This window comes from Colius striatus, chromosome 6 (genome assembly GCF_028858725.1).
Source record: "Colius striatus isolate bColStr4 chromosome 6, bColStr4.1.hap1, whole genome shotgun sequence".
Classification (NCBI taxonomy): domain Eukaryota; kingdom Metazoa; phylum Chordata; class Aves; order Coliiformes; family Coliidae; genus Colius; species Colius striatus.
The window spans coordinates 12,883,954-12,911,680 of NC_084764.1; the positions used below are offsets into that span (position 1 = coordinate 12,883,954).

Here is a 27,727-nt window from a genome sequence, read left to right on the forward strand (position 1 = left end):
AGTTCTGCTTCTGTACATTGGTGGAAAAATTTCCATCAGGATGCATTAACTAGATGGTCTCACCCAAATCTGTGGGATACAGTAGATGACACAAGATGCGCTCTTCGTGGCAATAAAGTGCTATATTACTTCATGCAGAACAGTTGCAGGCTTTACTAATATAATTACCAAGGCAGAAGTTTAACACCGTAGCACTGCAACACTGACAATACTTAGCTGTGTGGTACAGGGGAAAATGTAATGCTGATCCTTGTAATTGAGACTATTTCCAGTGGAATTAAATATAAAGTCTGAGACTCCATTTATTAAATCAGAGTATCACTGGCCAACCTGTAATAGCCTCTATGGGGACCTGGTGTGTTCATTGTGCATTGGAAACGTTCTTGTGTCCATCAACTATGTAAATTATCTATGTGCAGGCACATAAAACTTTGAAAATATTTGAGAAATCTATTTGTTCATACTTAGATGGAATGCATTAGAATGGATTTTGTTAAAATGCCTAGGTCATGCCATCAGCTTTTGTAGATTCACTTTCATTATTGGTTTTTCTGTGGTTGTTCCTCAAATATGAAATACAATTTTATTATAGTGTCCCAGTAATAATATTCTTATGGCAAGCAATGCTAATAACTATCATGCCACTCTGCATCAGTTTTTCTTCATGACATTATAGGACTAACTTTCTAGAAAGAATGCTAAAATAGTTACTATACTATTGTGCAATGTCAATCAAACAGTTGAAAAGTATTTGATTTTCTCCAACTGTGATTTACCCTCCGTTGTCAACTTATTGAGGTATATAATTGGAAGAATGTGAACAGCAGATTAACCCACTCAGACCAATCACTATTGATCAGTCCAATCACCATTCTAATTCTATGTCTCTTTCATTCTGGGATTTCTATGTGGTCTTCTTCTAATGAAAGGCCATAGAAGCTATATAAATAGGTTGCCTTTTCTTAGTGCAATTTGTGGTTTATGGCACATCTAAACTTTTGAGAACAGTATCATTGTTAACCAGGCACTTTTCTTAGCATCTGAAAGACTATGTTTTATACCTATATGGACAGCTATTCCAAAGCTATTCTAATCTGCAAACCTTAGTGTGCTCAGAATTTCTGAATCTCAAATTTTGTTTTAACTGTATCATGAAGCACATATAGTTTCAAAGTTCCTTTCTCTATTATATTTTAGAAGTACTTCTGCAAAAAGCTAGATATGTCAAATCTATTTCTTACTTGTGCTATGTGAAAAGGGTTTTATTGGGATTTCAACTGAATTATTTCACAGGATGGAAATATAGATTATAAAGGTTTAAAAACTATTGTTCCAAAGTTGTGTCACCTCATCTACTCAGAATATTACATGTGTGCATTCTATATATACTGTATACTATGTATGAAGTATAGAGATAGCTGCATACCCATCTCAGAAGTTGGGAAACAATTTTCCCTAAAAGATACTCTCTTTATTCTGTAAAATTCAACACATCTGGTTTAGTGAGTCTGCCTTGGGCATCCAGCCCAAGGTAGGCAGGTTAACGTTAGTGACAGAGCCTTTTGCTCATGAGTTGAGCTTTCTTAGTTTTCTAAAACTACATTGTGCACAGTATGCTTCTTTGTAATGTATATTTTAATGGTTTTTGTGTTGCATGATAGTTAAATACTGGAGAAAATCTTTAAGTTTAGAACACATCAGTTTATCAGAAGAAAACCAGAGTGATTTGGATATTTTAGGCAGTTTTGCCAATTTGGAATTTGAATTAAACAATCGTTTCTTAATTGACTGTATCAGTCACAATTTAATTTAAATTCCCTACTGGCTGCATAATTCTGTGAAATCAAGCCTTACTCAGCAGAATGTACTACACAAAGCAGTTAAGTACTTCCAGTTCAAATAAATGTACCTTTGGCAAGTTCTTTTTATTTGAATTACATTTTTCTGTTTTATCATTAGGGAGCAGTTAAGGTGCTTTCTTCATATTTCATAGTTTGTCACATTAAGTGGTTTGATACTGTTGTGTATATGTAAGCTCTGTCAGCAGGAGTTAAATCCTGATTTAGCCAAAATGTGTTTAGCAAGACTGAGGCTATGTTTCAGAGTCAGCCTTAAGACAGTTGGTATTTAAGCTGGTTAAGAGGAAAGTATCTTTTGTCATATTTAATGTCTAAAGTTCTACTGTTGTATGCAGACTGTAGACAGTAGGCTTTAAATTCTCAGCTTTTCTTTGGTTTACATTTTTGAAGTGATAAAACAGTATGTGAAAAATCTGTGCAGTAGGGAATGTTTTTCACAGATTCATTTTTTAAAAGTGAGTCTGTTAAAAAACTTTGGTACAAGTTTCTATTTGAAGCAATCCTTTGAGTATGTGAAATATAGTTGGTAAGTATTTTTATGTATGCCTGTTAGGTTGAATGCGTAATGCTGATCTGTTTTTTGTCGTAGCTGACGGTTATTATATCCTAATGGGTGCAACCCTGCACTAATGATCCTTGTGTATATAAATTCTTCTTGTTGTGAGCAGACACCATAGGCCACATAAAAATGTTTGCCTCAATTTCCCTGCAAAAAAGGATCTCAGAAACCAGACTTGGCCAAGTAACAGATTTTTTAAAGGTAGAGGAACCCAATAAAATTACCAGCTTTTCACAGCATGAGTCTACTTCCTTTCGGTATATTGTGAGGTGTAGGTGAAATATTCTAACTGAACTGACAGTGTAAGGAAGACAGTTAACTAGAAAGCAAGATAAAAGTAAAAACCACCAATGATGATTGATATTGTAATAGCTATTAATTGTTTTGGAGCCTCTTTTGTAGATTTATGACACTTCACGTATATTACTTACACTTATGTGAGTCTTGATACAATGCGATTTAATGCAGTAAAGTGTCACAGTCAAATTCACTGTATCAGGAAGAGCTTTTTGAAAAACTTTTCAGAGTTCTTATTCTTTTTAATACTGTTACTATGCATATGATTAAAAATTAGTTTTGTTTTTCACAGAAAAATTAAGAAGCTTTTGTTCCTTATAACTCTAAGTAAAAAGTAAATTAATTAGTTTCTTTGATCTAGTGTAATGGGTTTTTTTTCAGATGCCCCAATTCAAGTTAATTTACACAACAAGCTGTGAGTGTATTGCACACAGCTTATTTTAAGAATATGAAGAATACTAAGACACCTGTACGTTTGTGAATTTCTTTCAATTTTTCAATATCGATGCTTCTTTTTTAAAAATTGACCAATCTTCATAATTTTGAATGTTTTCATTTTTATCTTCTTCTCCAAATGTGTATGGCAATAGATTTTTATCAGTTTGAATTAAAACTGTATAAGGACAAAGATAAAGATATTCGAATACATAAAGATGAAATAAAGGAGTGTGTGTGGATTTTGGCAGTACTTCCGACTTTTTGGAAGTGTATCTCTACATACATTAACATCTGAAGAAGTCCAGTTATCACAGGATTGAGTAATTTGGTTAGATTTTTCACTGCAGCCTATCTGCATGGACATGGCCAATAACAGAAGGACAGAATGTATAGCAAGTAAATTAGGAAATACTTTCTTGGTACTTTTATACAATCACATACTTGTACAAAAGAGAAAATAATTTATATTAATATCTCTTAACACTGTTATTAATTCTATTTAAAATATGTTCATTTATCATACTGTATTTTATTATCAAACATTTTTTACTTTATCATGTCACTTCAAAACAATTCTAAAATGTTAGAACTGGTGTTGGATAGAGGAACACAGATAAGAAAATATATCATTAGAAACCACTTTGTGATCTTCAGGCCCTTTTCATGACAAATCTCTGACTAAAAATTCCAATTAAGTCTACAAATCTTGATAGTCAAAGATTTCTGTCAAGCTCAGTTGTTTGGGATTTCTGTTTGGTTATAATCCTGAGCTTTTTGATTCTTTTCAGTAGAACAAAAGTAGCTGGAGATACTGCTTTTTTCCACTGATGTTATCTTCTTCTGTATAATTCTTTACTTCTAACCAAGGTGTAATGTCAACAGATGGAATTGTAAGTGACAGGCAAAATTTTAAAGCATTTTAAATGTCATTGGACCTTTTAATAAAATTAATTAGCCTGCCACAGAGAAAATTTACTAGCCTGCTGTTTAATTTCACAATGCAAAATCATGGGATAGGTGGAAGAGGAGGCAAAAGCTTATTACTTTTCAATAATTATTTAAAGATGTGCCTTGCCTCTTTCAAACATGGATTGCAAACACAGCAAGGGCTTTTAAAATCTTCTAAAATCACAAGCAATCAAGTTGCATTTGAAAAATACAATGAAGTTGAAACTAAAAGTTATCAGGTACTAGCTAATGATGAGTTATGAGTTAATGATGAGACTTTAAGCTTCGTTATTTTGAGATTAAGATTTCTAGTAATGTTTAAACATGTCAGGACTTCAGAAATTCTGTCCAGTCCCATTAGAAATCTTTATAAAATGCTGGTTTCAGAAAAATTAAACATCGAAAGTTACTCTTCTTCTATTGTACATCTCTTAGCTTACTGAAATTTAGCATTAGAGAACATTAGAAAGCACCATGAACTACTCCTATTTAGTTTTTTGAATAGTCTCAATACATTACCTAAATTGTAATGGGGTTTGCAGATGTTGGAAACAGCAAATGCCATATATTCCAAATATGGTGACATTTGGAACTAAGATAGGAAACATTTTGATAATTTTATTTTTTGTAATTAGACATAATTAATCAATGAAGTATGTACTTTAAGTATCTCTGTGTGATGTTTAAAAGCATTCATCTGGGAATTGTCATATGAGTAGTTTTCTAGTGGATAAAGCCAACTCAAGCATGAGCTACTCTATGAAGATACCTTAAAAATCTGTAGCACAATCTTTTTTGCTTTCAGTTTTGCAAATCCTACAAGTTTGTTTATCTGTCTACTCCCCAGGATTGTTAGCCTCATACTTCCTGATCTCCCATACACATGGGGAGATCTAAATGCCATCTCAATTCCTTCCTATTCCACCTTGTGTGCTGTTCATTGCCTGATGTAATTTGTTTTAATGTTGTTCTGCCATCTATGCAATCAGCTGAGTACCTGCAGGTCATAGCTATGACTGCTGAGCATACTGAGAGGAAAAGTAAAACTATATTCTCCTGAGACAGAGTTTACAGTAAGTCCTTGTGTGAGTCACGAAGAACTTGTCTTTAAAGTCAGAAAATAAAAATGCTGAAAATAATAAAATATGAATTGGATACAAATATGTCCTTTAGCTAAGTGAGATCTCTTTAGTTTTCTCTCAGGAAAAAGAACTGAACTCTTAAGCATGTTTCCTAGCATCTAATTCTTTATTACATTCTTACAGCTATACTGTGTGTTGATGACTCTATAGTAGATCTGGAAACACTGGAAGCACTATATGAAAATGTAAGTAACCTGGGGTAAAGCTGTGGTTAATCACCACAGTATTTCAGACACAGAATAAGTAAAGTTTTGTTTTCTGTTGTCATTCTAGACTGCAGATATTATATATTAAAATTATTTAGGGAGTGCAACAGTAACAAAATTGGTAACATAAAAAAATACTTATTGACATGCTTATTTCTCTTACTGTCTTAGTTCTTCAATGTCAGAAAATTAAGAAAGGAGTGCCTTTGGAATCAGGTTAACTTCCAGCACCGTTGTTTCCTGAACTGCCTGAAAAATACTGACCTTACTTAAGGCCTATTTTTTGCTTCCATGCTGAATTATTCTCGTTTATGATATAAGTGGCTAAAGCAGTTAACTTGAGCGAGTTCATTGCTGTTCTTATCCAAGTTGCTCTGTAGATAAGTATTCATGAACTGTGTTACTCTGAATTTGAGTGAAGGAATGCATTTACACTTGACTGTAGAGATATCAGAGCTACCTCTCCAACCTAAACTGTGTGAAGCATTTTATAGTAATATTTGCAGTGCTATGCTGTACAAGCATGCTCTGGTTTGTGGTCATTGGTAATAAATGGCACTGCAAGACAGTGAAGGAATCTTTACGCCTCAGTATTTTATGTAGTCTAAATGTTTATGAGCAAAAACTATAATTCTTACTTGCAGAAAACAGGTAAATTAGTAATTTATTATATTGTTCTTAATTAATTAATTATTTTCTGTTAATTCAATCAGAGAGCACAAAAAGATGAGCTGGAGAAAATCAAGCAATATTATCAGACTTCAAAAGAGGAGGAACTCAAGCTTCTGGATAAACCAGAACAGTAAGATTTATTTATTTATTTATTTTTATTTTTGTAATATCATTATACGGTAAAATTCTTTGCTGATATAATTAAAGAGATTCTTTTTGGTAGCTAATTTTTAACTGTTTCATGCACTTCAAGTTATGATTTAGATTTCATCATCTTGATTTCAGACATGGTAGATTTTACTACATCAACTTGGACCACCAGAATTAATAAAATATGTTGTCTTGAATCAGTAAAAATTTCTTCTCCCATTCTCATATTTGTAAAAGACTTGTCTGTCCCTTAGGGCTTTTAGGGCTAAATTAATGTGTCAAAAACCAGGACCAGACTGATTTAGGTTGTTGATGATTGCAAGGTTGATTCAATAGTTCATCTCCTGCAAATGTTGTGGGACGTGACAACTGATAGGATGAAAAAGTTCTTAGGTTTTGCTCCATCTGTTGTAATAAACAGAGCAATGTGAAAATCGCAGGAATTTATTAATTGAATGGTAATCCTGAATTTTTTTTTAGTGCATATGTTTGATTTCAGATTTTGGCCTACCTGTGGTGTTAGTCTTCTACTACTTTGATACTTTTCCCTTTGTAATTCCATCCTTTTCTTCTAATCACAGTGCAGTTTCCTGCCCTGAGACCTCTCTGCCATCTTGTTTCCTTTTTCCTCTTCTCTGTTTTTGTCCTTTCTGCTGACTGTGGTGTAAGAAAGGGTAGGGAAAGGAAGAGTTTAAACAACAGAGATAATAGATGATTGGTTGATGTCAGAAGTATTAAATTATTGTACACTTTTTTTTCCCGTTACAATGTTAGTGGTTAAAGCAGAACTTTACTCTTTTGTTATCCTAAAACAAGGCAGATAAATACTCATTTGTGTCTGTCCCCTAGGGAATAAGTTAACGATGGAAATGAGACTGTCACGTTTATTCTTGATTAAAAGTAACTATCATTCTTGAGTAAGACTTAGAGGACAAGTATCTGTAAAGTGTATATACTAGCTCATTCTCATATCCCATATCCATGGCTTTCACTGCATTGTCTCAGGGCATAAGAACACATTGTGAGCCTAGCTGATGTTTTCCAGAGCTTGAATCTTTGGCAATCTGCCAAATGTGAGTGAAATAATTATTAATGCATTTTGTGTCCTGGAGAGTATTAATCTTGTAGAGCTCTAGAGTTATGGAAGTTGTCTATTTTTGTAAATTATGGTTAAGGAAATTGATTTTAATTAAACACAAAGTTCGATTTCATAGAATCATTTCGGTTGGAAAAGACTATTAAGACCATCAACTCCACTGTAATTAAAGCAGTTAATGTCTGATCATTCAGAGTAAAATGGTAGTGTCAAAGACAAAAGCTGATTTTTATCAATTATTACTCTTTGTGTTCTCTCTGCAAGTTCTTATTATTCCATTTTTACCTTGTTATTAAACTACATAGGTCTATAAAACTAGCTTTTTTTAAGTGATATGTCAAAAGGGAAACACCTTTTCCTCAAAAGTGGATAAATGTGAACTAATAAATAGGTTACCTCCATATATTCAGCCTTCTCTGTCCATCTTTTAGAAGAATATTAGCTTACACCAAACATGAGCCAGTAGTGTGCCCTTGTGGCCAAGAAGGCCAATGGCATCCTGGGATGCATCAAGAAGAGTGTGGCCAGCAGGTAGAGGGAGGTTCTACACCCCCTCTCCTCTGCCCTGATGAGGTCTCATCTGGAGTCCTGTGTCCAGTTCTGGGCTCCTCAGCTCAAGAGGGACAGAGAACTTCTGGAGAGAGTCCAGTGCAGGGCCACCAAGATGATCAGGGGATTGAAACATCTTTAATACAAGGAAAGGCTGTGGGAACTGTGACTGTTTAGTCTAGAAAAGAGGAGATTGAGGGAGGATCTTATTAATATTTACAAATATCTAAATGGTTGATATCACGAGATTGAGACATCCTTTTTTTCTATTATATCTAGCAACAGGACAAGGGGTAATGGGATGAAGCTGGAACACAAAAAGTTCCACTTGAACATAAGAAAAAACTATTTTACTGTAAGGGTAACGGAGTGGTGGCACAGGCTGCCCAGGGAGGGTATGGAGTCTTCTTCCTTGGAGGTCTTCAAGAACCGTCTGGACATGTTCCTATGCGACCTGATCTAGGTTGACCTGCTTCTGCAAGGGAGTTGGATTAGAGGATCTCTAAAGATCCCTTTCAACTCTACCATTCTATGATACACTAACAATATGATGATATGTCTGGCTTGATATTCTCAAGGCCTTTACTACAAGATTCTGGTAGGATAAAAGAGTTCTTAAGTAAACGCATTTTTTATTTACAGTTTCTGCGGGAGAGGAGTAAAATGGACCTCATAGATGAACAGCTAAATGTCTGTATTTACTTTAGGCCATAAAAATTGTAGCAATGAGAAGTACATCAAGCTCTAGTCTTCATGGATTTGATCACAGTCATGTCATTGTTACTTTAAGTCAAAATCACACTTTTCTCAGACTAAAATTGCAAAAAGGATAGAACTAAGAATATTCTTTTGTCTGGAAGTTTTGTCCTCCTGAATTGATAGTTTCTCTTTGATAACCACAGATTCTTGTCATAACTTTCTGTTTAGTAGCTACATGTGTAGTCACTGAGATTTCTTTTTGGGACAGATTACAGTTATACTGCTCTGTCTGGACAATTACATTGGATGCTTTTGAATTTCAAAATCTGGACATATTTTCTCTTTATGCTGATATTCTTTTAACCCTTTTGCAAAATTATGTATTTTGATAATCAGCATTGTACAAGATAGTTCTCTTTCCAAGGGAAGGAAAGAATATGTGTCTCTTGACTTTAAATTTAAACTCTTAAAATGTATGTATGGTAGAAATTTAGTGAAGAAGTTTGGGTTTTTCTTTCTTTTGTTTCTCTCACACAAAATGTGAAGTATCCTCTTTTTTTTCCTGGCAATACCATTCATTCTCAATAGGAAGCATTTTTATTAATACCAGCTTGGCATTTCTTCTTATCCCACTGCTTAACGTAAGAGCCAAGCTGAGCCTCCCCAATCCTCTCACAATAGATTTTTTTCATCGTGCAAGAAAGAAAAAGATGGAAAAAAATATATTCCAATTAAAAGATAGTATTTTACACCAAGTACAGGTGGATTTTGCTGATTTTTAGACAGTCACTATGTATTCAGCAAAGCATTGCATGCATGAGAAATTTGAGGTGTATCAGAAGATACTGATATTATTTATCAGGAAAAAAATGGAGGAAACAGATGTATTGACCTAAAAAAAAAAATATTAAGAATTCAAGCTATTTATGGTTCACAGAACTTCCCATAACTCAGTGAGGTAAAAAAATCTTTACAGCATTACTTTCAGGAGAATCTAAGTATATCTGAAGATAGGAGATTAGAAGAATGTTTCTGAAGTGACATTGGAGCAAAAGACAGATTTCAAGAAAGCCTGTGTGTCACTGAAATCTCCAACTCAAAACCCACAGAGCAAATTAAGCAAACCCTGTTACTATAAGAAATGCTAAAGTTTCTTGCATTATTTAACCACACTCTTGCCTTTTAAATTGAAGAGGAGAAAAGAGATGCTTTCATTTTTTGATATCTGAACTGTGGTTGTTGAATATACTTCTATTTATTCTTTTTCACCAAACAGTTAAAGAAAGGAAGTTGTCTGGAATTGACTCATGAGGAAAGCGTGTATATGAGAACAGACAAAAAACAAATAAAGAGTAACTTTGCTGAACAATGATTCAATAAAGTATTTTAGAACGAAATATACAATGAGGTGCATTACCATAAACATACTGCTATATAATTGGAAGTGTGGTGCAAATTACTAAAACAAAATCAAGACTGAGCATCAGAGGAAATTTCTTGACAGACATTCTATATTATGAAATATACTTGTAGGAATATATTGAGTTCTGTATTGCTGGGCGTGTTTTTAAGGGAAGCAAACACACATGAGTTTGCACATAGGGTTTCTCTAGCTCTTTCCCCTTTTTTTCTTGTTAGCCTCTGGTCTAACTTTATGATTCTTCTATTTGTTACTATGTGGCTGTGATAGTGGGTTAATGAATTAATGTGATAATGTTTCCTTTCTTGCCTTTTTCTTGATATTAGCAACATTTTTTAATGCATTGAGCATAGAGACTGTAGCAATTATAAATTCTGTCAGATTTGATTTGAAGTGGAAAAGAATGCATGTATGTTTCATAATGCTACTGATTTGATCCATTATGTATCCAACAGATAAGTAATATAAAGATTCACTAATACTCTTTTTTTTCCACAGATTTTTATATGAGTTATCTCAGATCCCCAACTTCACAGAGCGAGCTCAGTGTATTATCTTCCAGTCAGTTTTCTCTGAAGGGATAACATCAGTGCGCCGGAAAGTTGATATCGTAACTCGTGTTTCCAAGGCAAGTCCTAATGAAAGCTAAAGGAAAACATAAATATGCTTTACAGTATTCATGCTTCTTGGGGTTTTTGCTATAAGTGATGAACTTCAACCAGGTTATTGGCTTTTCGGGAAAATTTATATATGCTAAATTTTTTAGCTGCTTATAAGAACAAAAGGAGGAGGGAAAAAAAGGAGATGAGTTGTGTGTGGTGCCCTATGCTTTACATAGGAAAATTTATTTTTATTTGAATGGCCAGTTATTATTACTTTGTACATTAGAGTAATAGGTAATCTCTATAAAACAGACATTAAGTATTAGGCTATCTTAGTACAGAGCCTTGCAAACTTACCACCATCAATAGATGCCTATCATATTCATTAGCTTATTACTTTTCCCTGGTATCTGTACTTGTCTGTTAAATCTGTTACAGTAAATTTTCTATACCATGAATAACTAAAGACAAGATTTTGAAATTATAACAAATTAAACATGAAAAGTAGAATTAAGTAAGAATGAAAAGAGAAACTAAATAGTGACCTAAATGTATCACAACCTGTCCAGGACAATATTTCATTTATTTTTTTCCAATTTTAAGATTAACTTTTGATTACCTTTGCTGATACAAAGTACCCTTGCTCTACTCCTTTGGATTTCTTCACATGTTCTAACAGTAAAAAAATTAAAGTCACAGTGTTTCCTTTCCAAAGGAGACATAAATAAGGAATCAGTTTTGTACGAGATAAAGAAAGTGGTATTTTACTCAGTTTACATGTGTGGAGTTCACACTGTAATTGATTTATCCAATGTGTACTATAAGACTGCATAGTTAAGACTTAGGCCTCAGGTTGTCAATTGACAAGACAGATGTCTTTACAGGTAAATTAAAATAATCTATTTGTTCTCCATTGTGTTTCTAGATTTTTGTTTTGAGGTACAGTAATTTAGTCCTTAGCCCTGGTATGTCTACATTAAGTATGGATCCAGAAATGTGAATTTCTAGAGTATCAGGAGAAGCAGACTAAATATGACAATCTGAGTCTAACCTGGTGGCAGCAAAAACAACACATCTCCATTTAACTATGCCTTATGCAAACTCATGATAAACTGTCTCCTCTGTAAGATTTTTAAATGCTACTTAGTAATGTTTAGTAATGTTTAGTAATCTTCTTCCATTAATCTTGTCATCTGCACACTGTATGATGCTAGATAATTTGCATTAAACCAATTAAGTTAAACATGGTATCTTATGGAGATACAGCCTTATAAATGCTTCTTTAAATATTTAATTCTTTTACCAGTTTTAGTTCCTTTGCCTACAGGAATAAAAACACTGAAGAAACTAAACTTTTAGCAAAAACAAAATTTAAAAATCTTTTTTATATTAGCAATAAGAGATTTTTTTTTTTTTGCCAATAGAAGTTACATACTAGTATCCATTTTCCAGGCTTTGCTGAACATGACAAGTGTAAAGGAAATTTTAGGTTTGATCCTGGCTTTTGGAAATTATATGAATGGTGGGAATAGGACTCGAGGTCAAGCTGATGGATTTGGTTTGGAAATATTGCCCAAACTAAAGGATGTCAAAAGCAGAGTAAGTACTCCTTTTCATTTAAAAATCATTTCTCTTAACTGATCTTTTGTTTTGGTTCCATCATCTGTCAAAAGTTAATCTTTTTTATTTCTCACCATTCTTGATTGATAGACTAAGACATTTTGTACTATTTTCTTGCGTTTTTCCCCTCAACTTTTCACCTTCTTCTCCTGCATATGTGCATATTTTCTTAATCTCCAATTTCTCATGTTCAGTTACACTAGGACTTCTGTGTTTCTCAGAAGAAACTTGTGTTACGCACAAGTTCAGCGTAGCATGTGCACTAAGGAATTCTATATAAAGGACGTGAAGATACAATATATAGAATTTTAGTGCTCTTCAGAGAGACCTGTGTCACCCAACAATATATTTTCACTCCATTTTTAAAAATTGGCAGTTAAATGTTTGCAAGACATGAATTCTGAACAACATGCATTAAAAATGCTTAGATGGCATTAAATATTTTTGTCAAAAATTGAGAACCACTACCACATTTCTTCTTAGTCATACTAGGATCAAAGTCAGGCTCAAACAACCTCTGGACACCTTTTTGAGATGATATTATGATATTACTTATTTTGGTAGGTCAGAGGAAGTGCTAGATAATATTGGTAATGGAGACAATGCTCAAAGTCATTCTTTGCCAAAGCATACCCAGAAACCAAATGGATATATGAAGCAGTAAATAGGAGGTACTTTTTGCTGATGCTGGTACAGATTTGGAGGATGAGGAAAAAAACTGTTCTTTCATGTTCTTCCTCTTTTCCTACATAAAGTATTGTCTTGAATTATAAGCAAGGTAAATTTTAAGCTTTTGTTCCCAGTTATGCTTCATGTACGTAGGAATACATTTGTGAGACAGACACTGTCAGGAAAGTAGGAAGCTTTTTATTTTAATTGTGAATACCATAATTAACAAAGTGTAAAAACATGGTTCAGTGAGAAATTCTATTAATTAATTTTTCCCATGCATTTGAGTCTCTGGAAAAAAATGGATTCCAGAGTGTGTCCAAAGAGCAGCAATGATGCTGGTGAATAGTCTAGAGAACAGATCTTACAGAGACCAACTGAGGGAATGGAGATTGTTTAGTCTAGAGAAAAGAAGGCTGAGGGGAGACATGATTGCTTTCAACAACCACCTCAAAAGAAGTTGTAGAGAGATGAGGGTCAATCTCTTCTCCCAAGTAACAAGTGATAGAGCAAGAGAAAACAGCCTCAAGTTGCGCCAGGGGAGGTTTAAATAGGATATTAAGAAAAATTTCTTTTTCTTCAGTGAAAGGGTTGTTAAGCACTGGAACAGGCTACTCAGGGAAGTTGTTGAGTCACCATCCCTGGAGATATTTAAAAGATCTGTAAGTGTGGCACTTAAAGATATGGTTTAGTGGAGGATGTGGCAATTCTGGGTTAATTGTTGGTCTCAATTTTAAGGGTCTTTTCCAACCTAAACGATTCTGTGATTCTGAATTCTTTCTTCTTTACTACAATGGTTCAGCTGTTCCCCGTGACCATCCAGTCCTATTTCATGGACAAGACACAGTACAAACTCTAGCTAAACTAGGACCAGGCCAAGTTTCCCAGTACTAAGATGTTCATAGGTTGGCCAACTGCCATGATAAAAATGTAAAACAACTGCCCTTTGCCTGACTTTTCTCAATAGAAGTATTAATTTTAGTCTTGCTCTTCTATCTAACCATAAACTTGTAGGGATTTAATTATCTCTGGGACTTTCTAATTTGTCTGAATTTAGCCAGCATGTTCCAAAATTGTGAGGTATGAAAAGGTGTGACAGATATACAGTATAAATGCATAAGACATGTTTCTTTAAAAAAAAACAGGCTAAAAAATTACAATATTTACAGTTTCCTAGTAGCAAAAATAAACATGTTATTAGTTTAGACTACTGTCCAAAATGCACAAAAACTCAAAGGGAGTTTTGCCTGGAGAGCTCCTCCAGGCAGTTTTGAAACCTCAGAGTGTGTTTGCAAGGAAGAAGAGCTCAGAGTCTTGAATATTTGAACAATAAGATAACCTGCCTGGGTCCTGTTATTTCCTCTTTGGGAATTGCCAGCAAGCAATATTAAGCCTAGGGAAGCTGTATTCCAAGACCTGAGGTAAAGAGTCAATGTTAAATCTCTCTTATTTCAGAGAAAAGTCATTTGTTGTCACATGAGCCTAGAAAATTACTTGATATGGAGATTTTTAAAATGTAACTCACCACTTCAAAATATCTGTTTTATCGTCTGCAAATACTCTTTAAACCAAAGTAATGTTTGATGTGTTTTACACTTAAAGGGTAATCAAATGTTCACGAGTTGCCTCAGTTCATCACATGACCTGCCAGCAGTGTCTTCTAAAACTGTTTTACAAGCAGAGTGGCTTTGTCTGCATGGCAGAAATTATTTGCTTAGTTAAGAATTTTGCTGGTGTATGATATTAATAAACTATAATGCGCTGCAGGTTCTAATGTAGGTGAGGCAGCTCTGTGCAGGAGGTCAGATATTGTTCACATGCAAATGTTTGTCCTGATACTTGTCAACAGACAATATGAGAAGACATCCAAAAACACTTCAAAGACATTCCAGATATAATTCCTTATAGTGTGATTCTTTCATGTTGTTGAAAAATATCCTGTAATGTATAAGTTACAGATTTTCCTTTAGTTCATCTGGCCTATGCTGACCCAATTACGTGTAGCAAAAGAAAAGGATGTTGTGTACAGTTGTTGTATGCAGGACCATGGAAATGGTGATTCCACAAAGTGATTATTAGAATTCATATTTACAAGGTAACAGAGCATGAAATATACTTGTTTGGTATATGCTGACTTGTTTTATGTTTTGAATAAAATATGGAATATATCTATGCCTCTTTCAGATCTTCATTATAGTTAAATTGAGACTAGAAGAATCAAGAAATTCAGTTCACCTTAATATACCCGAGGTGACTGTAATATTTAGTTAATATGATATTGAAGAAAGTCATTATCATTCAGTAGTGCCTTGTATTGTTAAATAAAGTTACAGGGAAATCCTCTCCCAATGCTTGTTTTCTAACCTGGAATTTTAAACCAAAAGAAACTCTACATCCTGTGATGTTACAATCAAGCCAATGTTATATAAAATTGATTTTTTTTTATCAGTATTGCTAGGGTTGAAGATATTATGAGTCCTATTTCTCACAGCAATATAAAATAATATAATATTTATTCTTAAATAGAGTATATATTCACTCACTTGAAAGACAGTTAATACACACATTTTAATTTTTTAATAGGATAATGGTATTAATCTTGTGGATTATGTCGTCATATACTACCTTCGGCATTGTGATAAGGTAAAAGATTTATTTGCTGTATCAAACTTTTCTAAAGTAAGTTTCTTTAAGAGATTATAAAAGGCATTATATTAGCTTTTTTTAAAGTCTGAACCCATTAACACTGACAGAAAAATAAAATTAATTTACTTTGCTTTCTGATACTAATTGTGGTCCTCAATAGGTCTGAAAATTGCTGTAGATTTTAAGATAAAGCTTTGGAAGATTTTATAACTGTTGAACTAACCACTGCAGGCAATTGCCCATGACCATTGCAGACTGAACAGACGGTCACTGTAGTACTGTCTTCTTAGATCTAACTAACTGGTTACTGTAACATTGAAAATCTTGATCTGATGTCGTAATAATTGTAGACAAAAGCATGATTTCTCTGTCATGACAGAATGCAAAGTCAGGCTGGTATTTTAAGATAAGAGTAAGATGATGGGGATGAAGTTAGAGGCTGAAAATGTGGGAAAACATGTGACTACTGCTATGAACAAGTTACATCTATAAGGATTTTTCATAGATTTCCGCAGCACTCAAAGATTTTGAGTAGAAAATTTGATCTATTGTCTTATAAATTAAAATGACAGTATTAATTCGTTTTAAGCTTTTAAGTGTTTATTTTTGAGATTAAGAAGATACCTTATTCTGAGGCTAGAGTATTTTTCATAGCTTTAAGTCTGGTTAAATATGAATAATATTTTAAAATAATTATTTTCTTACATTCTTACACAAGGATGTTGGATTGGTTAGTAATCATGAGTGTTTTTCCATGTATAGTTACTTATTATAACTTTAACCTTATGAATAAGGTTAAAGAAGTAAAGACTAAAATAAGTTTAGACATTTCCCTGGCCATAGCAGGGACTGTTGGAACTAAATAATTGGAACCTTTAAAGGTCCCCTTCCAACCCTAACCATTTTAGAATTCTATGATTCCTAACACTGGAGAGTCTGTATATCAGGAGCCTGTGAAACAGCTCCTGCAACTGAACTGTAGATGAGATAAAAAAATCTCAGATATGTAGATCTGCACTTGTATTCTCTCCTTTTTTGTCTGTCTTTTTTTTTTTTTTTTTTTTTTTTTAAGTAGGGAAATAAAGTGGAATTACTTTAACTTAAGTACCCAACTCGTAAAAAGCAACTTTGTCTAACCTGTCATGTTTCTCATTTTTCAGGGTATTGACGTATATTTTTTTTTAATAATGCTGAAACTAATACCTTCTAATTAATTTATTTAAATATTTAATAGTTATACAAGCTTTCCGCCACATTGTAATTTTACTTTAGGGAACTTTGCAAAACAAGACACTATACTTTCCTTGATAGCAATTGGACATGGTATAAATGTCATCCATTGTACTTTATTTCTACTGGATGTTCATATCCTTATAATACTAAAACTATTTCTCCCCTGTTCACAAAACAGCTAGTTATCCAACCAATGTGTTTTCCTTTATCACAGACCAAAATCTATCCACAGGTAGTATTTTAAACTCACTAGTATATGCACAGCAGTGTCATATTAGTAGCATTTATATACTTGTTAAATTTTCACTGCAGATATTGCTTTAAGCCTTGAAAGGAGTTTTCGGTTTAGTTTGATTTACTTTTGACTTTTTTTCTACACTGAAAATAAAGAATATACTTAAGACTTCTGTACAGGCATTAACCCATGTGGTTTGATTAGCCATATAAATCTTCAACTGTATATTTTTATCTGTATAAAATATTTCAGGCAATATATAAATCTTGTTTTCAATTTGTGCCTATAAAGTGTTAGTATTTAATGAATTAGGAGAGAGTGAAACCACAAACTTTTGACATAAGATCGTTTGTGGTATTAAAATAGACATTCATGTTATTTGTTTTTAGGGAACTTCTAATTCTTTATCTAAACATTTATTGATATAAAACAAAAGTGTTGTGAGCTCAATGTTGTTTCACAGTTTAAATTGAGCTTAGTTTGCTATACAACATCTAAAGGGGAGTTTCATGACACAGAATGATAAGGATTTAATCTTGACTTATATGTGTGTTGTTTTAGAAATAATTATTTAAATATATACGTTTTGGAGTTTTAGAATAGTGTTTCATAAATGACTTTTTTAAAAAGTAATTTATTTCACTGCAAATGCATTCAGTTTTCATAGTGGCTTATTTATTTGTTTGTTTGTTTAGGAAGCAGGAACAGACAAGAGTATTTTTCCTTTACCAGAACCACAGGATTTTTTCCAGGCCTCCCAAGTTAAGTTTGAAGACCTAATAAAAGACTTAAGGAAACTGAAGAGAGATCTAGAAGGTAACTGGGAACTTTCACATTTGTTCTGGTAACAACAAAGTGCCATTTAAAATGTGACCTTTATGAGGTTTTCTTATTGCTAATTAGGTTTATAGTGTTGATTCATTTAGAGTTTTTACACTGTGGCACAAATTACTCACATAAATTAGAAAGAAAACAAATTCTAACTTGTGACTTAATAAAAATGAAAGTAAAGATACTTAAAAGTGATTTTCCCTTTTACAATTAAAAACTCCCTTAAGAAATCTTTCTGAAATTTTCTTTAGTTATGTGTGAATTTTCCTGTCTTCTCCAGAATTGAGTGTTTAACTGTCGATGTCTGTTAGTTCCTGAACATAAATACTTTCTTCAGTATTTGTATAACAACAATTTAACAGCTACAAAAAAAAGAGTTGAATACTATTAATGTAGAAATAAAATACAGCTTGCTAAGGCACAGCTAAGGGAAATGAAAATCTCCACTTCAAAATATTTTCACCCTGAGACATAAAATAAACATTTAAAAATGTTTATTATAAAGAGGGTCTAAGAAATCCAACTCATCCATCAATCAAGGTACTGAGTGGAAATAAAGTAGGATGGGTTGCTCTCTAAGTGTTCCAAGCAGTTTTATTTTTAATTTGTGCTTCATATGACTTTGTAAAATAAAGCCAGAAAATGATAACTGAATATTTTAGGTGTGTCTTTTTTAGTTAAGGAAAAGTTGCTATTACCGCTGAAGCAGATTTGTGTATAAAATGGAATTTAGTGAGAGAACGTAGACAGAAATCTATAAAAACTTCACTTACATTTACATCTCTGCATCGAAATTGAAGAGTCCCTTTAGAATCAGAGTTCAATAAGATGATTTGGTTTATTTTTTTTCAGGGTAAGCAAATGAAAAATATTCCAAAATAATTTATCCTAAAGCTTAGAAATTGCTGGATTAGGTCACTGCCATTTTTAGAATAGTTTAAAAGGTTAACAGTGGTAGGAAAGTATCAGTTGTTGTTTGTTCGACCTGGGCATAAGGGACTGCTCTATCTCCTCTCATCTCTTGGCCCTGTAAACCCCTTGGCCTGCCCTCTTTTAGGCTAGTTTATGCAGAAACATGATCTTTGTTTGATCTTGTACTTTTTCATCATGTACTCTTGCTGTCATGCATCTTAAGTCTTGCAGGATCTGCACTGATGCAGTGACAGTCACATCATATTTATTCTAACTAGCAAAGACACAACCAGCATTTTTACTAACTCTTAAAATTAAAACTATATTTTTCTTGTGATCACTGATACCTATTTTCTAAAACAATTTTTCTTAGGTGTTTATATAAAATCTAGAAAAAAAATATTATGTTGAGATTGTTTTCATAATGCTTTGTAAAGATGTGTTTGAAACCCAGAAAAACTAATTAACATATAAAGTTAATGACAGCAAAGATTTGAAACAAATAAGGTTGTGGAAATGTTTTCAGACGTTGGTATTTTATCACTAAGAAATATGCTGCAGAATTCTAACATAGATTTAAACAAAGGAAGAATCATTCATATAAAAATGTTATGTCTCTTTCAAACATTTCCTTTCAATTTTTTTCTTCAGATAGTGTTGTAGTTTATTTTTAAATTGAACTTTTAATTGAAGAGGTTATAATTTTAACACGTACAACAAAGATTTGATGAGTCTCTGTAGTTTATTGTAGCCATTAAAAAGCTGTGGCTGCTGGCAGAATACCAGTGAAAGTCTAAAGCTGAAACAGATGTGAGTAGCAGAAACCAAGTTCAGAGAAGCGTCAGGCCCAGCTATCCAGACAGGCGCGGCCCTTCAGATGTAAATAATTTGAACAATATTAACTAGGGCTGCCTGTGTTATAGAGTACATTGGATTTATTTCACAGTTTGGTTGACTAACATAGTCTTAAACCGATTGACTTGGAAGTGGGATGAGACAAAGGTAATAAATGAAAGAGAGATTTTCTTGTGTGGAATGAACTAAAATTCATGTTAGTGACTTAGTTCTTTTTCTGAGATTTGTACAGAATGATTAAGAAAAAAAAAATTAAACCACTTCTTGTGCCTGAAATGGCAATTTTGATAGTTGTCATTTAGTATTTAAAGATAATTTTTACTTGTTTATCAAGGCATCCATTTATCTTTCTATCATGGATATTAACATATTATCATGAGTGGCATGTCTTAATGGTGTAAACCTCTGGTTTGAAATACCTAGACACAGTGGAACCAAAAGTTGAAATCTAGATGGAACACAAACCCTTTCATCCTTTTCAGATAAACAGATTAAGTTCCATACAATTTGCTATTTTGTCTTTCAGATTAGACTTTAAAGGGACAGGCTAACTTTAGTCTAAAGAGATTAAAGTTTGGCTCAAAAATTCAAACAAATTTTTTGGAGAACCTTAATCCAACAGGCTTTTAATACATATTCCATAACAAATTTTGTAATCATGAGCATTTTAAAGTCAAAAATAATGATAAACAAAATATGCATTTAATATTGACTTTTAAGGGGAAAGAAGTGCAAAAGAATGTAATTTTAAATAGCAAAATGAAAATTTTTGAGTGAAATCTGGTTCTATTTTAAAGTCACAGGAATAATAAATATTTTCTGTAGGCTCAGACATACCAGTCTGTATAATCAGTGTATTTCCAAGATTTTTCAAATAATACATAGAAGCAGATACATTTATTCATTTAACAGGTATTAGCTTTCCAGTTTATATTTATGGGGGAAAAAAAGATTTTACTTTGCATCAATATTTTAAGACTGTAAGTTATCCCTTTCTAGGGCAATCTTTTCCACTTTCCCTATGACCAAACATGATTGCCCTTCTGGTCTGGACAATGCCACTCAATTGTTACTCTTCTGGAATAACCACAGAAATTTTGAAATATGTAATCATAAGATTTTTAGAAAGAAAACCACTTTATCAAAGTATGATACACTTGTGTAAGTCTTACCATGAATAATTTGTTCATCTCTCTCTGAAGCTGAATAATTATTTAAAATTAGTTGCACTGTAGATTGTTTCCATCCGTTACACTCATTGATCTTCTTTGCAATACAATTTGTTAAAGTTCAAAATACTGCTCTACTAGTCAAAAGAAAGCAGTATTATATTCCTTGTATCATTTGCTGTAATGTTAATTATAACATGCCTTATGTCTTCACCTTCTTTATGACCACCACTAGGGATATTAGTTACCTTTTTCATACTAATATGTTTTTGACAATTTTTACTAACTTAACTGGGGATGTATGAATGTATATGTGTAGATGTTTACACATAAAGACACAAGACTGAAGGGAAATAATTTAATCTAACACAGAAGCAAGACTTCATGAATCAGCTACCTATAATAATCAAATGGATTTCAGTACTCCAAGAGATGATTTCAAATTGGAGACCTGTTCAGCAAGTTGTTGATAGATTTGTACTTTCCATAAGTATGTTGCCCTCAACTTTTCCACATTTAAGTAGTGGAATTTTATCAAGACTTAAGCTTATGGCGGCCTCATCTTGTACAATTATAAAAAGATTAAAAGGGAATCAATTAAAACTATGCAAAGAAAGGTGAGAAATGACAATATTACATTGTCAGCTTTCACATTGTTTTTATACAGAAGCATTACAAATACCTTAAAATCCCAAAGAAATGCAGACTAGATGCTTGGAATTATGAAGGTCCTGTGGTCCAAAGCCTTTGAGCAGAACTAACTTCATATTTACATCAGATTGTACAGGGCCTTAGCCAGCTCAGTTTTGAATGTAAAATTTCAACACCTCTCTGGACATCTTTTCCAACTCTGAATCACTGCTTTCAATAATTTTCCTTTTCACATGTGAGAATTCCCTCTGTTGCAACTTGTGACTGTCACTCCTTTTTTCTTCAGATGTGCATTTCTGATAAAAGTCTGCCTCCATCTTCTCTATAACTATTGGTTAGATACTTGAAGTGAAAAACTAGATCCCCAATTAGCTTTCTGTTCACAGACTGAACATACTTGACTTCCTTTGCATCTTCTTCAAGTGCTTCCTTTCATTTTCATTCTCCTCTGGCATGACAACATACAAGTTCTTTTTCCTATATTAATGTGTTTATGTATATATTCATGTATATGCATGTTCTTGGAAACTCATCCAGTGCACTGGAAGTGACAAGGATGGTGTCACTGTGCCAATACCAGCATCATAGGTAATTAACCCTGTCTCTTAGCATGGCTGACTGGACCAGACTAAACTTTTGCATCTACATTGTTCTCATTCAGTGTCTTTTCATGGAACTCTCTATCACATTATATTGCAAAGTGGATATATATAAAAATATTAAGACCAGAATGGAGGAGAATTTAGAAATAAGAAATGGATGGAAGTTAGAAAGAGTCCCTCATTCTCAATTATTGCAGCCACTGTCTCTACAAATGTAGACAAGGAGGAAGTTTCCAAAACTAAAAAACTAATCAGTTCATGCTCATTTAAGACTAAAACTCTAATATTCCATATTTAACATACTGAACAATATCCATTGCCAAGGATTATAAGGGAATGTATATACCAATGGGAAAATACACAAAACCTGAAAAGTTGTGTCAGTATTATACACAAGAAGTTAATTTAAAATTCTTAAATGTTTGTGTTCCCATCAGAGTTCTCAAGTTAAAGACTTTTGCAACAAAATGTTCATTGATTTAATATTTTTGTTCTAGAGATTATTTGATACTTTGAATTAATGAAATGAGATATTTTTAACTTTTGTTGGATTTCTACATGAGCACAGATAGAGAAATTACTTGAATATGTTATTTACTCTGATGTAATTACATGTTTAATTCATAGTTAATATGGCCTTAGGTAAATTCTGTTTTATGGAACAGAGTTTTAGTATCATCATGGTACAGTCGTTATCAAAAGGCAACAATTACAATGTTGATAGATGTTGTCTACTATTTGACTTACATTATAGACAATAAGTTTACTTGATAACATAATGAAAATTCTAAACATTCTATTAGTTTGAGAGTTAATTTTCTAAATAATTTGTTGGATCAATAGATCTCTGTCAGTAAAAGGTGATTATTCATTACAGGAGAATAGTATTCAAAAAAGTATCAAAGACCATTTTCTAAAATATTTTCAACCAACTGAAGTATTAGTCTAATGTAAATGAAATGTTTTAAGTCAATTTAAGTGAGATTTAGCCATCTGAGTCACATACATATTCTAGAAAAAAAATCCCAGCAGGAGAAGTTGTATGATATTTTCCAGGAACTTGTAACTTCAATTTTCTTAATTTTGGTTATACTTTTAGACTTTAAAGTGAACCTTAACATTTTTAAAGTGCAAGCAAATAAAATTTGAACTGGGTTGTGGAACACAAGAAATCAAATAGATGCATGCGTTATTTCTTTAGACATTAACATGTGGGGCACGATTTTTGGACCTAGTCAGTATTGCTATATTTTTGCACTATCCAACACTTCCATGATAAATTTTGAGGTAATGCAGAATGGTGTAAGGAAAACAGCAAAGGATAGCTTCATGTGGGAACAGTTGTTTTGTTATCAAGAGCTGACAAAACGACACTCTTCCTTCTCAGAGTTTTATGACCATTTTTTGAATAGTGTCTTCTCTCAGCAAGATGACATATGCTTCTGTTTGTTTTGATTTGGCAAAGATACAACAGAGACATTAAGAAACACATTTTGTATATGTGTACTAGATTCTATTTTACAATTAAACTTACATTTTGACAATATTCCTCTGATAATGTTCATATGCAAATATATTAAGTGGAAATTTTCCTAAGTGGATCATTTCTTAAAATTCCATTAGTTTGTGATAATAGAAATAGTATAGAATGGTTGTAATAAGATTCAGAAATACAGTAGAAAAACAAAGCAAGAAGTTTATTCCCTGGAAGCAGCTGTCTGCATGTGTGTGCACAAAGGCAAGGGAGAAAGCTTTCTGTTTGTTAAACAATGGCATGCTGTTTTTCTTTTATTTTTTTCCTTGGGCTAAAGTATCCTTAAGGTATTAAATCCTTAAATCCAGAAATTTCTTGTTAAAAGTCATTATGCAAATGCTAAGATTCTAAAGTGAGTCTTGGAAATATCACAGTTATGATTTTCTGTGCGTGTGTGTGTGTGTGTATGTGTGTGTGTGTGTGTGTGTGTATTAAGTGTTAGTTACATAAGTATATAATATACATCTGGGAGCAGAGAGTGTACATCTGGGAACAGGAGGAATATTGTTTCTATCAATATGTGTAATGGATAATGAATTATGTAGCTTGGAAAGTGTGTAATTGCAGTGCTGGAAGGAACAGTGACTTTGTATTTATGCACCTCATCAACTTTTCCTCTTTGAGGGAGCATCTGTGAAAGAAAAGGAAGATTTGTGGTAGAGTTGAGGCAGTTGCTTACATATTTACTGCCAATGATCAAAGATTGAAAGTACGTTAATTCAGACAGTGGGATACAAATCAGTAGTAGTGATTAGCATTTTGTTTCTGTTGATGTTGTAGGTAGTTTATGAATTCACGTGATTTTAAATCTAAGCAGGATGCTCTAGCTTGAACCAAAGCCATAAACCTGGTAGAAGAAATAATTAGGTTGAACTTTATGATGTCTTGCACAGAAAATCAGAAATCCAGTAGTACAGAGAGAAACAGGAGATCATATCTCTAGCCTCTACAATTCCAACTCCTAAATGTACAGTTTCAGCCATTGTCCAGCAATTACCTTCTATCTGATCACTTGTTCACTATGCTAAGTAATGGTGTGTTTGTGTGTTTGAAAGGTCTTTTTTCTTCCTAGCATTATAAAAATATTAGCTGACCTGATTAAAAGTACTGTTACTGCTTCTTTAAAATGTTAACTTCCTCTAAATTAGCCAAATTGTTCAATTTCAAAATATTCATTTTTTTGTACTTTTCAGACAGAAGGGAAAGTTTTTGCTAGTGCACATTTCTACACTGCTGACAGATCTCAGTGTTGTGCAGAGGTCTGTATGTTTGGATCTTGACGCTAAATCAAAACTTTATACTAATAATGTGTGCTATAATCAATTAAAGAATCTTACAAAGACTCTACTAGAAAATTATGAGGGTTTAGTCATTGTATTTATTTGTAAGGGTTGCTCAGTCCTTTGCAGTATGATTCTCTGCTGAAGGCTGTACTGTACATACACTACCGTTTCAGAGACAGTACATTAACTAGAGTATCAGATATGTTGCTATGGTGTGAAAAATATTTAGTTTTACTAGCAATCTTTGTTCATTTTGCTAAATGTGTTCTTAGAAAACAATCTCAACAGGAATGTTTTAAATGATTTATATAAAATGTTGGTAATCTTTGACAACACAAGGAGCAAAAGAAATTTTTCTTTTAGATTACTTAAAACTAATACAGTTGCTTTGCGTGCCATCACATACTGTAAAAGTTCAAACTATTGTTAAACTTGAAAGAAACAAACAAAATTACAAATCTTAAAACTGTAAGACATAGACTGAATATCCAATCAAACATGTGAGAATTATCAAAATATCTCACTCTTGCCTTCCATGAAAATTCCATTAGAACAGATGAACTTTACAGAGTATTTGGTATGCCACTATTCCAATTGTTTCACTTTCCACAGCTTAGGACTTAGCATTGAAATGATCTTCTATCTCATTTATGCATGAGAACTTAAGCATCTAAACAGATACTTGTTTCTGTGTGTCACAAGGATAATATCTTTCAAACAAAGATCAAACTGTTTAAGGTTTTACATGCTAGCTTTCATCTTCTTGTCCTGATTTCAGCTGGAATAGAGTTATTTTTCTTCCTAGTAGCTGGTACAGGGCTGTGTTTTGGATTTGTGCTGAGAAAAACGTTGCAAACACAGGCATGTTTTAGTTCTTGCTGAACAGTGCTTTCACAGCATTAAGATCTTTTCTACTTCTCACCCTGCTCTGTCAGCAAAGAGGCTGGGGGCCACAAGAAGCTGGGAGAGAGCATGGCCAGGGCTGCTAACCCAAACTAGCCAAAGGGATATTGCATACCATAGAACATCAAGCACAGTATAGAAACTAGGGGGAGCTGGTGAGGAGTCGTGAACCACTGCTTGGGCATCAGTCAGCAAGTGATGAGAAATTCTGTTATGTATCACTTGTTGAGTTTTTTATTGCTTTTTGTTTTCCTCTTTTTTATTTCTCTTTCTTTTTTGTTATATTCCTTTTCATTACAATTATTGCAATTATTACTATTTTTATTATATTTTTATTTTTACATTATATATTATTGTGTAATTAAATATATTTTATTGTTTATACACTGTCTGACAAGTAAACATGCATTTCCTCTAACTTGTTGTGAAACTTTAAAAGTTTTTTGCAAGTAAGGAAATGTAATGGAGCAAACCAAACAAACCAAATCCTGACGAAGCTATATAGCAGTGTTGAATAGTTTAGATTTGTGTTGTATTTGTATTTGCATTGTATCTGGAGTTTATTAGGTTCTTATGTGAGTATATAGGCCCAAGTAGCATAACAGGCTTTGACACTGTAAAAAATCATAGATCCTCTCATACAGAAATTTGGGATTATTTAGTGCTACCCTGAATTTTTTTGCAGTATCATTTCAAATCCCCTTTGAAACAGAAAACGTAGGGGATCTAAAAAGGAATTATCAATTAGTAACACTCCTGTCAAAGATAAGCCTGCACTATAACAAGAAAATACAATAGCAAGTTTGGCAACACAACCTGAACAGAAACGAGGGCATGAGGGGTAACAACTTTCACAATGGTATAACTCATGGGGGGATAGTGTCAGTGACAGGTTTATAGGAATTCATGATGTTGATACTTGGATTCACTGTCAGGATGATTCCTGTAAATGCTACTGGTAGGTTCTGGTGAGTAAATAGTTAGTAATTTACTGTTATCAACATTAAACTATTTCTAGTTTTGCGTTTACTTTAAAAATGGTGCTTAAAAAATTCCAAATCCTGTCTGATTGACATTGAAATGCTCTTTACATGAAAGTTTGTTTATGGACAGTGATTCTTTCGACAGATTTACAAGTGTCTGTGGAGTTTTAAAAGATTATTGCCCAATAGGCATTAAGTGAGAGAGATTCCATTTTATAAATATTTTCACTTATATTGGGGATTTTTTAAGAACTTTTTGAGCCAAATACTGCATTAAATGTGAACACAGTGGCAAACTGATAATCAACAGTTTCCAGCTTTGTTTTAATGTTTGCTAATGGTTTCCATTTCTGTGGCCAAGATTTGCAGTGGGTAAAGCATGATGTACATCCAACAATTTGTAAAGGCTTTCAAATACTATTGCACACTCATATTTTCTTTTTGATTTGTTGGTTTAGGGTTTGGGTTTTTTTGGCAATAAGTCATTTAGAAATAAACAATTTTCAAAGTAGTATATTACATTTAATTTCACTAATGTGTAATACATAGTAAGAAAAAGAAAGAAAAGTTTACTACAGTAATGGAGAACATGCATCTGTTTGAAATCAGTAATTCTGAAACAGGTTGTTTATTCTTTCAAATGATTAATTTGGAAGGAGATTATAAAAGAAGAGGTGTATGTGTGTTATGCTAACTGTCAGATTCCTCAGAATTCACTCAGATTCCTCAGAATTTCAGATAGAATTTTTTTCAGAAAGCTTCATAGAATTGCAGAGAAGGAATGCATAATAGAATCCTTTACCTCAGAATCATTTCAATAGCAAAGAAAATCAGAGCAACTGATGGAACAGGGCTTTTTTATTTTAATTGTATTATATAAAGTTTAGCACAGTTTCCCTTGGTAATTTGTTTTTAAACAATATATTTCCCTAAAATTTTTGAGTAAAAAAAATTTTTAGAAAAG

The 27,727-nt window shown here is 32.9% G+C and overlaps 1 protein-coding gene across 2 annotated transcripts in view; it reads left to right on the forward strand.

Moving 5' to 3' along the window:
* FMN1 (formin 1) overlaps nt 1–27,727 on the forward strand; it is a 132,344-nt gene that overhangs the window by 68,668 nt on the left and 35,949 nt on the right. Inside the window, exons 7-12 of one of the 2 annotated variants that reach the window (XM_061998578.1) lie at nt 5,367–5,428; nt 6,163–6,251; nt 10,534–10,663; nt 12,090–12,236; nt 15,510–15,569; nt 17,736–17,856. In XM_061998578.1, the coding sequence (XP_061854562.1) occupies nt 5,367–5,428; nt 6,163–6,251; nt 10,534–10,663; nt 12,090–12,236; nt 15,510–15,569; nt 17,736–17,856 (609 nt within the window). The remainder of the gene's footprint in view (nt 1–5,366; nt 5,429–6,162; nt 6,252–10,533; nt 10,664–12,089; nt 12,237–15,509; nt 15,570–17,735; nt 17,857–27,727) is intronic. The other variant, XM_061998579.1, reaches the window with a different exon arrangement.